This window comes from Microtus pennsylvanicus, chromosome 7 (assembly GCF_037038515.1).
Source record: "Microtus pennsylvanicus isolate mMicPen1 chromosome 7, mMicPen1.hap1, whole genome shotgun sequence".
Lineage (NCBI taxonomy): Eukaryota > Metazoa > Chordata > Mammalia > Rodentia > Cricetidae > Microtus > Microtus pennsylvanicus.
Genome location: NC_134585.1, coordinates 42,070,247 through 42,084,031, shown reverse-complemented (window position 1 = coordinate 42,084,031; position 13,785 = coordinate 42,070,247). Strand labels below are relative to the sequence as shown.

The window sequence follows — 13,785 nt, the reverse complement described above, 5'->3', positions numbered from 1 at the left end:
GAACCAATAAGGAAGAGAAATACCAAACATAATATGAGAGGTTGGTGCTTCAGTGAGCATGGAAATAAAAGAGCGGCATGCATTAATTAAAAATTTTAAGTGTCCTTTGATGCTCTGCTTGAAGATAATTGTTAGACATGGCCTAAAATTTACTTCTTTTACTATGGTAATATTTAAGATGGAAAGAAGTAAAAAAAATTGTAATATGTGTTTCATTACTTTTCTTCTCAATTTAAGGTTGTTGCCAAATATTTCTAAATCAAACAAGGTGGCTAATAGAAGATTAGACCAAATTGATTTTTAAGTTTCTTCCCTGGAATAACCTCTGAGAGTTTTCCCAAAGTCTTCTCTGATGAGCAATCTGCGAAGATGAATTATTATACTAGTTATCTCCATAGCAACAGGTTTGAGTGAAAGACTTGCAGTGCTACCTAATTTAAACCCTGAGTCCTTTGGCCCTCTGTGCTTCTTCCTTTATTCCTCCCATAAAATTCAGCCAATTTGTTCCCAGAACTACAGAGTAGATTATGTAAAAACAATCAAACACTTGTGCTTTGGGCAGGACTCAACACTATTTTGGGTATTTATTAAGCAATAAAATCTCTTTCATCCAAATGCTATCGTCAACACCTAATTTACAATTCTGCTCTTTAAACTGTACCTGAAGTGTTTGACAAGAAGAAACAGGAGTCAATACCTAGTGCCATCTACTGTCAACACTAAACTCAGTGTCTGATTTTAGGTGAATAGCTATGTAAACACTCAGGTGTGAGAATATTTGCTGTTATTTATTATAGCCAAATACATTCACTTAAAACAATTGCTTTCACCTTATGAGGAGCTCATCAGATTTCAGCATAGGTGATGATAAGTTATAAAGATAACCTGTAATGGCAGACCTGGGGCTCTGTGATGCCCTCGAAGCAGCTTGAAGTAAAAGGGCACAATTCATGGCAGTTTGTAAATGGTTCCAGGAGTTTTCTCTTTGGATAAGGAAAGGAACACAATGAACTGACATACTTGGGTTTATGAAAATGACTACAGCTAGCCTCTACATAGAGTGGCACATACCATTAATAACAGCATAACTTGCTAAGATTCATACACTTGTCTCTACAAAATATATACGCATATAGTTTTAGTGGACATGATTATCAACCTATCAGTCTACCAACCGGCACCTGAGGAGAAAACAAGTGAGAAAACTGGACAGGGCACCTCCCCCACCATCACACCAAGAACGGAAAGTCTGCATATGCATATTGTAACTTCTCACTGTGGAAGACGAGAAACACGGAAGACACGCTACAGCCCAGGAAGAGACACATGAGGAATGCCCTTGCTTACTGTTGTTATGATAAAGACACCATGGAGGGAAAGGGTTAATTGATTAACACTTCCCAGTAATAGTCCCTCATGAAGAGAACTTAGGGCAGTGACCCAGAGGCAGAGACTGAAGTGGAGACCTTGGAGGTACACTGTTTACTGGCTTACTTACAGTGCGCTGTGTCCTCACACATCAACTATCAATCAGGAAAAAGCCTTCCCAAACTTTCCTAAAACCAATTTAAGAAAGGCATTTTCTCAATTGCAGTTTCTCTTCCTAGATAACTCCAGATAGGGTCAAGTTGACAAAAAGCTAACCAGGGTACCAACTGCAGTAGGAATCTAGATCTGTTTCTGGGTACTATATATTCATATAAGACTTGATTGAATGATAATTAAGACCTTTTTTTTTCTCTTTATGGAACAGGAAAAATGAGGATTGGGAAGCTGAGAGTTGGACAATAAATGATCCATTACTATTAAAAAAAATCAGCAGCCTTACTTCTCTTTAAGATGGCCAAGAGAGGCCTTATTTTGTAAAAACTTAACACCAGAAAAGTTGAAAATGGATTTGTCTACATTTGTATTATAAATATATTACAGACAGTACCCCTCTTCATTTGTGAAGAAGCATGAGTTAGAGAGGACTCTGCAGTCTGGGCAGTATGTCAACTTTCACCAATGGAGCTGAACTCAAGGACTACGTTTCATTTCCGTGTTCCTTTTTAATCACAATTTAATCACGATTATTCAACTTTAGTAGGCCACTGCAGTCTGAAAGATGATCTGGAGCCATTATCATCATCATCAACCTATTGCCATCAAAATATATATTCTCAAGTCCACGCAAGCTCTACCGAACCAGAGCCTCTGATGCTCTGTAGGGGGCTCAAGAAGTTCAACTTCATGCTTTAACAAGCTGTTGGCATGAATTTGAAGGCCATCAAAGGTTTAAAAGCAATGCCTTCGACTGTGATAGGAGTCCTCTGCAAAGATGCAAGCACAGAGTAAAGTCCTTTCTTCAATCCTTTCTTCACACACAGTCTTATTTGAAAGAAAAAAAATTCAAAAACGCAATCGCTCTGCCCAAGTGATATCTCATAAGTGGGGACGGAGGGGAGGAAGGCAGGCAAGCAGTGCTTTTATCTACAGCATGCCAGTGTGACTGAGGCTAATATAAAAACACATTACAGCATCCAAGACTTGTTTTGCATTTCTAGGGTGACTGCTGCCCTCCTTTGGCACGCAGAGCTTGAGTAAAATACCACAGTTGCTTCTGGTCTCCCTTGGTCCCTGGCTCCCCATACCTCCATTTTCATTTCATGTTCCTGAGCACAGTCAGCCAGCAGGCTAAAATCAGCATGACAGACAAATCAATTGTTTTCCCAAGAAGAAAACTCGAAACTTTATTTGTGGATTAAGAATATGCCTTTCTGAAAGTGATAGATTCCACGTTAGTGATTAGTGACTTCAGAACAATGGACGTTAGTAAGATGGTCCGCACGCAGCCAAAACTTGCGTCTAGTCAGTTCATCAGTCATATTTGATTTCAGAAGAGTGACCAAGAAAAATGGGGGGGGGGGTATGTGAATGAATGGTTCCCATTGCAATAGAAGGCAAAGCCAGTGAAGTTATCACCATCTCACCATTTACTCATCAGAGCCTGAGGATGCACGATGAGGCTGAGATAAATGAAATCATTATTTGGTGAGCAGGACCAATTTAAAAATGGGGACACTTAATTATCTCCCCTGGAGTGATTCTATTTCCCAACCAGTAGTACTCTTACTTTTTGGCCTTTCTGGTTTTCCTTTCTTATGAACACATCTTACTGGGGTGGGGTTGCGGTCAATGATGCCGTTTTAACATTGTCCTACTCTATTAACCCATAAAGGAAAACCCTAATCTTGATGGGCATTTTTAAATATGTTTTGTAGATAATGTAGTAGCATTTGATTAAATCTAAATGCTTAGTTTCCATTAGTTCTCTAGACAAAAATGTACATATGTTATATTTCTCCTTTTTGACAACAGAGGGTTTCTGGGCAAGGTTAATTATTCTGTTTTTGAATTCAAATTAAATGAAACATTAACATAAATACTTGTTCTTCCCAGGACCACCCCCCGCAAAAAAATCAGGAATGAAAATATTAAAAATAATACTGGGAAAAATACTGTTCTAAAAGAAATACTTGTTGAAGCTTTGCAACTGACAAACAGAAAAATGTCTTAGTAAATGTTAAGGTGATATGAACACTTTCCCAGTATGTTTTGTCAATGGGTAGATATGAAACAATATCTTGGCTGGGATTAGGACCACTATTCAGAAAAGAAATAATAATGACCATGATGAAGAAATCGGGGTTAGTGACATTCTAAGACTTAGAATTCAGTGTATAAGTCAGTTCTATTGTGTAAAATTGTGAAATAAATCTTTATAAATACCACTGTTTGATAAAATGACTGCATATGAGGTGTTAGTGGACAGACAGAACAAATATTATGTTGAAAATCCTATCCTCAATAGAGACACAAAGTTTTTAAATTAATAGTTGGGTATACGTTTTAATGCACATTGCATGTTGTGCAAGGTATCAGGTTGAATTATAGCAAAAAAAATTGATACAACAGTATTGTAAATGAGAATATTTTCGTCGCTGTAAAGGCACTAATCTTAAAAATCATTTAGCTGCCTTGAGAAGTAGGTTTCACTAGGGAGCTATAGATCTGTAAGTACATTGCCAGTGGTTTCCAATCTCCTTACTGAAGAGAGAGAAATGAAATGCTAAGACCAAAAAATACAACATCATATAAAATTGCTTTTAGTCATATGAGGTAATCTACTGACCTGTCTTAAATCATGAAGCCCAACAAATAAACGTAACGAGTCAAATATGTAACCTTTCTCCAAACCGATCTGTAAAATGTTTTTCAAACAGCAGGTGGCAATCTCGGTAAATCTGATTGCAGCTGTTCTGTCTTACCTATGCAGATGAGATGCAGTTGAGGACAGTTAACCAGCTTCATGCGCTAAAACTGGTTTAGGTACCTTCAAGTATTAAGAGGGTCTTGCTTCATCATGCTCTACCGTTCTAATGAAATTTCTCCTCTGGCAAAACAAATGTTTTTGTCTAAAGCCTGTTAATTCTCATGCAGTGCAGAGATTTCATTGTTAATCTGCCTAGGCATCCTTCGCAGCAGAGTTCTGTGTGCTATTTGTCTCTTATCGTTCTGAATTCACATGGCCTGAAGAATTAGCAAAATTAATTTGAGATCTCATGCCAAAAGAAAACCTGCTGACAAACTGCAAAACAGGAAACTCAGTTTCTGGGCCAGAGAGATGGATCTCTGGGTGAAAGGCGTTTGCTGTCTTTGCCTGATGACCTCCCAGTATCCAGAAGCAGGAAGGAGCAAACTGGCTCCCCCAGCTTGTCCCCTGACTTTCACGTGTGCCTCAGTATTCACTCCAATGTGATCCTACATCCCTTCAAATGACATTCATCCCAAACCAATACACCTATGGGATAAACCCAGCAGACACTCACATTCTCTGAGTTCATTTCACTTAGCACTGTCTTGTATGTTTCTGTTAGTTTGGCCTACGGTATCAACCTAAAATAATGATTTTGACTTATCTGTGTCTCAGTGTGTCACAATTATTTTAAGGAAAGAATCTAGTTTTCTAAAGGAGACTTTGCGAGAAATGAATAAAGTTTGGACAGTGTCTGCCCTGTGTTATCATTTGTGCTTACATGCAAACCACTTTCATTAGCCATTACATTATATTTTATTCATGGTGATAACTTTATGATTGAAAATTGGACAAGAATGGGTAAATACAGATTTCTAAGGTCATCAAGGAGACATTAATCAGTCATAAAAATGAAAGTATATGAATTTAAACAATAGCTTTTGATTTCATTTGCTTAATGCTTAAAAAATGTAGTAAGGTTTAAGAACATTTTTGTCTTCTCAATAAGCAAATTTTATTACATAGTAGAAAAATATTATAATGATATAAATCATACTCAAATCAATTATTCTTCTTTGTGGTTATTTTTTGACTATCATTGTAGTTCAATGTCACTTTACAATAAATAAATTAAAACTATTAGGATTACTCTAACATATCAGGAGAAGTTGTCATATAGTATTTTTAAAACAAGTATATTGCCAGGTATTAATATCAATCTTTAGATCAAAGACGTGTCATTCCTTACTGCAAGTGGGCTCGCACGCGCGCGCGCACACACACACACACACACACACACACACACACACACACACACACACACGCTTGCGCGCGCGCACCGCACCCCCCCCCACACACATATACACCAGATCCATCTTACCTGGGCACCGCTGCTCACTGCACCGTCTCACTTCCTCCCCTGTTCCTTCACACTGCTGTCCTGTTAAAGCTGCACCCTGACACGTCCTCACTCTCCTCTCCCAGCCTCCATCACAGGACTTGGAACATCCGCTCCAGTGACCCCATTGATTCCACTGACCATTGGCTGAAAGAAATGGGTCTCGCTTAACAGCAGTCGCGGCATGCACTGGTTTAGTAAATGTGTAAATCCGGGGGTGTTAAGATTCTTTCCATTTTTATTCATCTACTGTCAAGAATAAGCTTTGTCCAAATATTGAACTTACTGGCCAAACACTGTGCATTTTGTGGTGCGAAGAATTACATAAGTGTGCATGACACTTCAGATGCACAAGGAACCTACTTTTAGAAACTGGAAGCCTAGTGCTAAACTTTATTAACTCGTCTATTATTCGATTTAAGAATCTCCAGATTTTTCAGACTTTATTATTGCAGTATACCGTAGAATAAACGAATGTAATGGTTTTGTACATATGAATATATAATTAGCTTTCATTTTATGACGCCTGGCATGGTGCTTTGAGGTTTTATGACTTGTAGTTGTCATTTGCACAAAGCCATTGGCCTTACCTGTACATTCGGGGTTGTAGCACTCTCTGCTTTCTGCCCATGGTCCTCTGCACTCAGAGCCTCCGTGAGCAGCTGCCGTGCACTGCCGGCTCCTCTGCTGGGTTCCATTGGAACATGTCACCGAGCAGTGGCTCCATGAACTCCATTCCTGCCATTGGCCATCAACTACGAAAGCAGAGAGAGAGACAGCATAAGATGCTCCAGTGGGGAAAGCTACGCAGGGAGCACAAGGTAACACTAACCTGAAAGATGAATCAATCTCAATCAAGGCTTCTGAATATTTGTAATTAAGATCACACTGCGTGAGATCCTATTACTACTTCCCAATACGTTCTTACCCCCTTTTTTTTTGTCATGAGACTCCTCAATACGTTATTACCCACTTTTTGTTTCTACTTCATTTTATGCATTTTATTATGATGGTTAATAGCTGTTATCAACCTGATATGATTTTGAATCATCATGGCAACAAATATCTGAACATGAACAAGGATTGCCTAGATTTGGTTAAGTTGAGAAGACCCACACTTCATGTGATTAGCACCAAGCTATTGCCTGGGTATTCACTGAGTTGCCCTCCTGACTCTTCCCTGGGTGTCTCTTTTCTTTAGTATCTTTATTTTTCTGCCTAACATTTCTAATCCACACATCCTTACTCTGGAGCATAAGAACCATCAAGGCTGGACCCTGACAATGGGTTGAGATTTTGGACCACTGTTCTCAGGTAAGTAAGAACGCTTTGAAGTGTTCTGGTCAGAGATAATGAAATATTTGGAAAACAAATTTGGAAGATACAGGGGAGGGTCAGGCCTGGATGACAGAGAGTTGGAAAAATCAGGAAGTTGTCAAGAGGTGATGCTCAGAGAAATGAAGGGAAGGATTTGGAAACAAAGCAGAGAAAACATATGGTAAGTCAAAGAGACCTGGCGTCTGATGGTTGGGATGCAGATGACTGCATTTGACCTATCTTTGGAGCTTCATTCACTTGTCATTCAATCACATGATTCTGAGATTGGTGATGAAGAGAGAAATGAAAAGTTTAAGTACCAAGCCCAGTTACCTCAAAAATTATCACATTATGCATGTAAACAATCCAAAGGTGAAAGGCAAGCATGATCTTTACATGCTATATGAGATTTGCAGGTTTTCACAGGATCTTCTTCATAGAAAGGATAATTGCTAGGGCACTGTGACTTGACTCATTTACACAAGGAGACAGCACTGACACATGCTAGAAAACATTGCAGAGGATTAAACCCAAAACCGATGAAAATGTACAAATTAGCATATGAATGCTATAAATGCACTCGTAGATAGGGGGTCTACTTTTTTCAATGTTACTGCATGCTTCTTAATGAGCTTGATTATGACTGAAAAGGAATTTACCATCAATCATAAGTTCTACTAGAAGCTAATATTGCTGTGAAAATCCTCCCAGGCAAACCAGAGTCTGACAGAATGAGTAGGTAATTTCAAGCCTCATATGTAGCTATTAAATAGGGCTGTCGAACAGATATCTGGCTGTACGTAATAAACCTTGTGTGAGATTAAAAACCACAAAATGCCAATTTGATCATTCCATTCGTGTAATTTTAGTGTCTCGTTTTATGAAAAGTACCTGATAGAATCTTATCTGGCCATGTAGTACACTTGCCAGACAAAACAAAAGTTCTAGTAAATCAATAGGACATTATAAATTATCTATGTATCCTCTTTCTTTGACATTCAGGCTAAATGTAGTTTTCATTCCAGATTTTGTTTTTAATGAGGATGAGTTAATATTAGAAACGAGGGACATTTTGAGGTTAAACACTGTCAAAAAATTCATAAGACACAACATATTTGAGATTTGACTAATTTAGGTTACCTAATCAGCCATAACAAAAAATAATGAAATTAAAGATATATCAATCACTTGGGCTTTTATTTGTTTTATTTTGTACTATTAATTAGAAGATCATTTTATTGAATATTAGTTGCATTATTCTGAAATAATTGACTTGATAAAGTAACTTACTGCATATTAAAAAAAGAAAGAAAAATTAATACAAAATCTACTACAAAATTCCAGTGTTCATCCTGTTAGTGTGTTGGCTCCATTACTATACAAGCAGAAAAGTGAGGGCTGAGAAACGGTTCACTTACACCACAGTCACTCAGGGATTTCCTCAGTGCCAGAGTGAGGTCTCGTCATATTAAAACAATTGTTGTTTGATTTTGGTTTCATATAAAGTCCTGATATTTTACAATATCGATTACTATGTACTAAGAACCTCTTCCCCTAAGCATTTTAGGAGCTGGCAGTCTCATTTTTACTGGATGGGAAACAATGGATCACAAGTTCCTGGGAAGTAGGAATTAAATTCTCTTTTTGACTTTTAAGCATCCCAAACAGAGAATGTACATTATCATTCAGGGGCAACTGCTGGGATATTCAAAACTAAAAGTCATTTATTAAGATACAGGTCTCTATTGATCTAAAAACAACATTCTTCTTGGTACTAGAGAACATAAATGAAAAACTCTGCTATCTGAACTTTAACTGGGAAGACAAGTGGTAAAGAGATTGATTCCCTTTCAACACCCATGCTGGTTTTGTACTTGACCTGCTCTGGTAGAAGCAGCAGGCAGGCAATGTCTCTCCTTCCCTAGAATCAGTTCAATGAATTCTGTGAGCTTGTCACACGGCTAAGATGAATCTTGCAGAGTCATTGCAACCTGAGAAATTTGAATAGATCTCGATGACTTGTTCTATTATAAAACCATTTCTGCTGAACTCTGATTCATATCTTGGTATTCTGTCATGAAAATTGCTCCCTGGTAAGTTAGGAAGATGGAAAAACTTAAAAAACTTGAAGCTCATAACGTACTATTAACTCAAGGGTTCCAGAAAAGCTATGGTGTCAATGATGTTGCCCTGGACCTTCAGAGGGCTGTGTCGACTAAGACCGATCCAGCTCTGCTCTCATGATCTTATGTGCTTGGCTATGAAAAGTATACGTGTATTGATGAGGAAGACTTCCATCTTGGAGCCATGAAAAGAAAGTGATAATTTAAACAACGCTATGGGGAATCCCGTCAGGTCCCTTGGGAGATAGGAATGGCTGATTCCCATTGCTAAAAGGAGGCAACGACTGTATGTAACTGAAAGCTCCTGTGGTTGAAAAAGCAGAGAGAAAGTTAGGGCATAAAGGGGGATGGTGAGACCAGGAAGTGTAGAAGAGAGAGTCAGCTGATGTATGGGAGCCAGAGATCATAGGACACCAAAGACCGAGGAAGATAAGTATACGTGTATTGATGAGGAAGACTTCCATCTTGGAGCCATGAAAAGAAAGTGATAATTTAAACAACGCTATGGGGAATCCCGTCAGGTCCCTTGGGAGATAGGATAGTAGCTGTGAAAGAATATGCAAATAGGCACATGAAATAATTTACATTTAAAACTGAAATAGTTTGTTATTTGTGAAAGATGGATTGCACAAGGGCAAGAACCCTGGAAGTGAGAGGAATTGGGGTTCTATAGTATGGGCGAGGCTGGGCAGGTTCTCTGGAGGGTGAGCTGACAGAAACAATAAGGAGGAACCAGACTGATGCTTTGAATAACTCACATAGGGAAAGGAAGATTCCTTTATTGGGCTGTTTGACCGGTTTACAATCAAGTGAGAGAACACAGTTCCAAGATGAAAATTTCCATGTTTATGATATTGAATTAGAAGTTCATCCAGAGACTATTGCATTAAATGAAACCTTGTTTAAAACTGTGCCTCAGGTGGAGAAACGATGCAGCAGTGAAGAATGCTAGCTGTGCTTGCAGAGCATCCTAGTTCGGTTCCCAGGATCTATGTCATGCAGCTTACTATCACTTGCAATTCCAGCCCCAGGAGAACGCACACACACACACACACACACACACACACACACACACACACACACACGTTCATATGTCCATGTACACACATACAGCTGAAATAATTTAAAAATTGAATTTAAAAAATTGCGTCTCTATAGTTTCAAAATGATTTCTCAAGATCATGTTTGCAATCAGCTCACATTACCTCTAAAGTTTTGCATAGATTAAAAGTGAGAAACACAATAGGATATTCCATACAGTGAGGTCCAAAGAAAGCAGGAGTAGCCATACCTACACCAAATGAAATAGATTGGAATCAAAATCAGTAAGAAAAGGCATTATCGGGTCAAACGTTGAATCAGTAGGTAAATTATATAAATTTCTCCAATTGTAAAACAGAGACACAATGTAGCAAAGCCTGTTACAGCTAAAGCAGAAAGGAGAGGAAACTCTTATGTAAGTCATCTTCCACACCAAGTAAAGCATGAATTCCTGAAATAAATAGCATCACACTACCGCTCACAACAGTAAACAAAGGAGAAAAACTATTTAATAGCAGGAAGGAAATGATAGATATCTTGGCAGAACGAAATGACAGACCAAAACAAGCAAGGAAGGAAAACAACACAAAATATTAGCAAGATAAAGGCCTGGCTCTGTGAAAGAAAAACAAAGTAGGGAAACGTAAGCCAGACGAAGTGGAAACAAGGCTCAAATATATAAAACCAGGGCTGTAAAGGGAGACACTACAATATCGTTTCCAAAATTAAAAGGACAATTAAAGAATACTCTGAACAACCATATATAGCAACATGTTGCCTGTCCCAGAGAAACAGATAAACAAGTATCAAATATTTCATACCAAGACACAATCAGAAGAAATAGAGAACCTAAGCATACCAATAAAAAGTAATGAGACTGAATCATTAATAAGTCTTTTATGAATAAACAAAGCAACAACAAACAAGCCAAACCAAACCAAATTAAAATAGAACCATATGTCACTGCTGGGCTCTACCAAGCATTTGAAGAAATACTAAGTTATCTCAAATTATTATGAGGCATTAGAGGAGAAAAATTATTAAAATCTCTTATGAATTTAAATAGAGTGTCCCCACCATAGCTTCATTCATATATTTGGATGCTTAGCCACCAGGGAGGAGAACTCTTTAAAGAACTAAAAGTGGGAGATTCTAGCTTTATAAAGATATATTTGAATGTCAGATCAATAAGGGGTGGAACTGTGATGCTTAATCTTGATAGTCATGCTGGTAAGACTTAGATTCACCATGGGAATACAAATCTGGGTGTGCTTATGAGAAATTGTCTCTATCAGCTTATGGCAGGTGGGAAGACCCACCTTATATGTAGAACCATTAGTATAGGTTCTAGACTGAAAACAAAGAAGAAAGCAAGCGGAACACTAATTGCCTTGTTTCCTGACTCTGGATGCATTGTGAGCAATCAATTCTAGCTTGTCACTAAGAATTTCCCACTATGATATACTACTGTACCTATGAACTTTGAGGCAAAATAAATTACTCCTTTCATAAAGTTTCCTTTATGACAAGCAACTGATACCCCAATGTCAGTTTTCACAAAACAAGAAAAGGCAAATTTTAACGTTTCAATGGACCACCAAAGTCACAGATAACCAAAGAACTTTTGATAAAAAAGAACCAAGCAGGAGCACTGTACTATGTTCACAAAATGTATTGCATGAGTGCAATAATCAAAACAGCATGATAATGGTATAAATATAGGCTAGTCAAGAACCACATAGACAATTAAAGTATATTCATGAATCTACAAAGAGCTTCTAACTACATCTAAAGAGCATAGTTGCCAAAAGAAATAATGGGAAACTGAGTATCTACTTACAGAGGAATGAGATCAGACTCTGCCATTTACAGAAATCAACTTAAGTGGAATCAAAAGTTAGATGTAAAGCATGAAACTACTAGGAGAAAACATAGGGGAGATTCTCCTGAATATGGACAAAAATCAGACCAAACAAAACATTGACAAGTGAGATTACATAAAACCAAAGTTTTTGCACAATAAAATAAACAATCATGAAAGGGAAAACAATCTACTGAATGCAAAACAATATTTGCAAATTCTACACATAAGAGGGAGTTAGCATCCATAATATATAAAGAAAGAATTTCTTAAATATTGAAAAGACAATACTAAAATTTTAGAATAAACAAGCATTCTAGTTAGACACTTTTCAACAGAAGAAAAATGTCTAGCATGTATTTGGAAAAAGAATAATAAAAGCCCAAATCAAAACTACAATGAAAAACATTTAAATATTAAAAAGACAAACAACCAAAGTTAAAAAAAGCAAGAATTCTAGTTAGACACTTTTCAACAGAAGGCAAATGTATGAAAAAACCAGATTAAGACTACAATGAAAGACCCTTTCCACCCATTAAGAACAGCTCTTATGATGGTGAGGAAAGAGTATCTTTACACCCTGTCAGAGGGAGTACAAATTTGTACATCCATTATGGAAAATGTGGATTTTACTCTAAAAACAAAATTGGAATATGACCATAGAAATATTTGAAAATTGAAGAATCACCTGTAATCCTTTGTTTATCGTAGTAGTACCAAAAGAGCCAGGAGCCAAGAAATGGAAAATGTCTATCAAGTCATGGGTGGACAAATCAAGTGTGGTATAACCACAAGAGACTTAAAGTAAAGCAATTGAAATCCTGGGGTATGGACACAAATCAAACTGGAGATCATTAGGTTAAGCAAAATAAACCGGACACAAAAAAGACACCTATCAGGTGACTTTGTGTGTGTATGTAAACTAAATGTGTTGATCTTAAAACTGGGAGGTTCTTTATGAGAGGTTGAGGGACATTAGGGGAAAGGAATGACATGGAAATATGTATTGATGGATACTGGTTTGCATTTAGATAGGAGTAAGACACTCTTATATGCTTTACAGTGTTGTCAGTGACAATCATAAAGATTATTTTATTTAAGTTATAACACTTTCCTCTCTTCTCCCCTCATAAAATACAAGACCTCATAATTTATTCTAGGAAACGCACACAGGTCAGAGTCATCTCTTTTAAAGTCATTTTCAAGTTCTTTCAATTTCATGACAAGCACTTTAGTTTGAATATTTTACTTTTTAAATAAATGTTATCTTTCAATTTAAAAACTCCTGTAGCTTCAGGAGTCATTCTACAACAGTGAATAAGAACAGAGAACAACAAGGCTTTGTTCTGAAACAGGAAAAGTCTGAAGGATCAGTGTAAGCACTATGCAATGAGCTTCCTTACACACTAAAGTCACAGGAGACAGCCACACTTCACTTCAGCAATAGGACAAACTAGCCCATTTTCTAGGGCCAGAAGAATTACAGTGGCAAAGGCTGAATTGTTAGATCTCTGCTACTTGCATGCAATAGGGACTTCATCCTGGCAGACATAACCAAGCCAATCTGGAAGAAATAATAACTGTCTCCTCTTAAATTTTATATGCTATCTTAGTAGATGCTGTTTTCTGTCTATTTTCATATCTAGATCAAGAGTAGTTAAGGGCAAAGAATAGGTAACGCAGATCACATCCCAGTCATTAGGTCTTATGTGTTTTGGACACCAAAACTATCTCAGCAGTGATTCTA

General features: G+C 37.5%; 1 protein-coding gene across 3 annotated transcripts in view; it reads right to left on the bottom strand.

The window, feature by feature from the left end:
• Positions 1-13,785, bottom strand: part of Adgrb3 (adhesion G protein-coupled receptor B3) — a 714,721-nt gene that overhangs the window by 432,547 nt on the left and 268,389 nt on the right. For all 3 annotated transcript variants that reach the window (XM_075980559.1, XM_075980557.1, XM_075980558.1), the window contains exons 6-7: positions 6,287-6,451; positions 5,679-5,843 (exon numbers count right to left, since the gene is read on the bottom strand). In XM_075980559.1, coding sequence (XP_075836674.1) covers positions 5,679-5,843; positions 6,287-6,451 — 330 coding nt within the window. The remainder of the gene's footprint in view (positions 1-5,678; positions 5,844-6,286; positions 6,452-13,785) is intronic.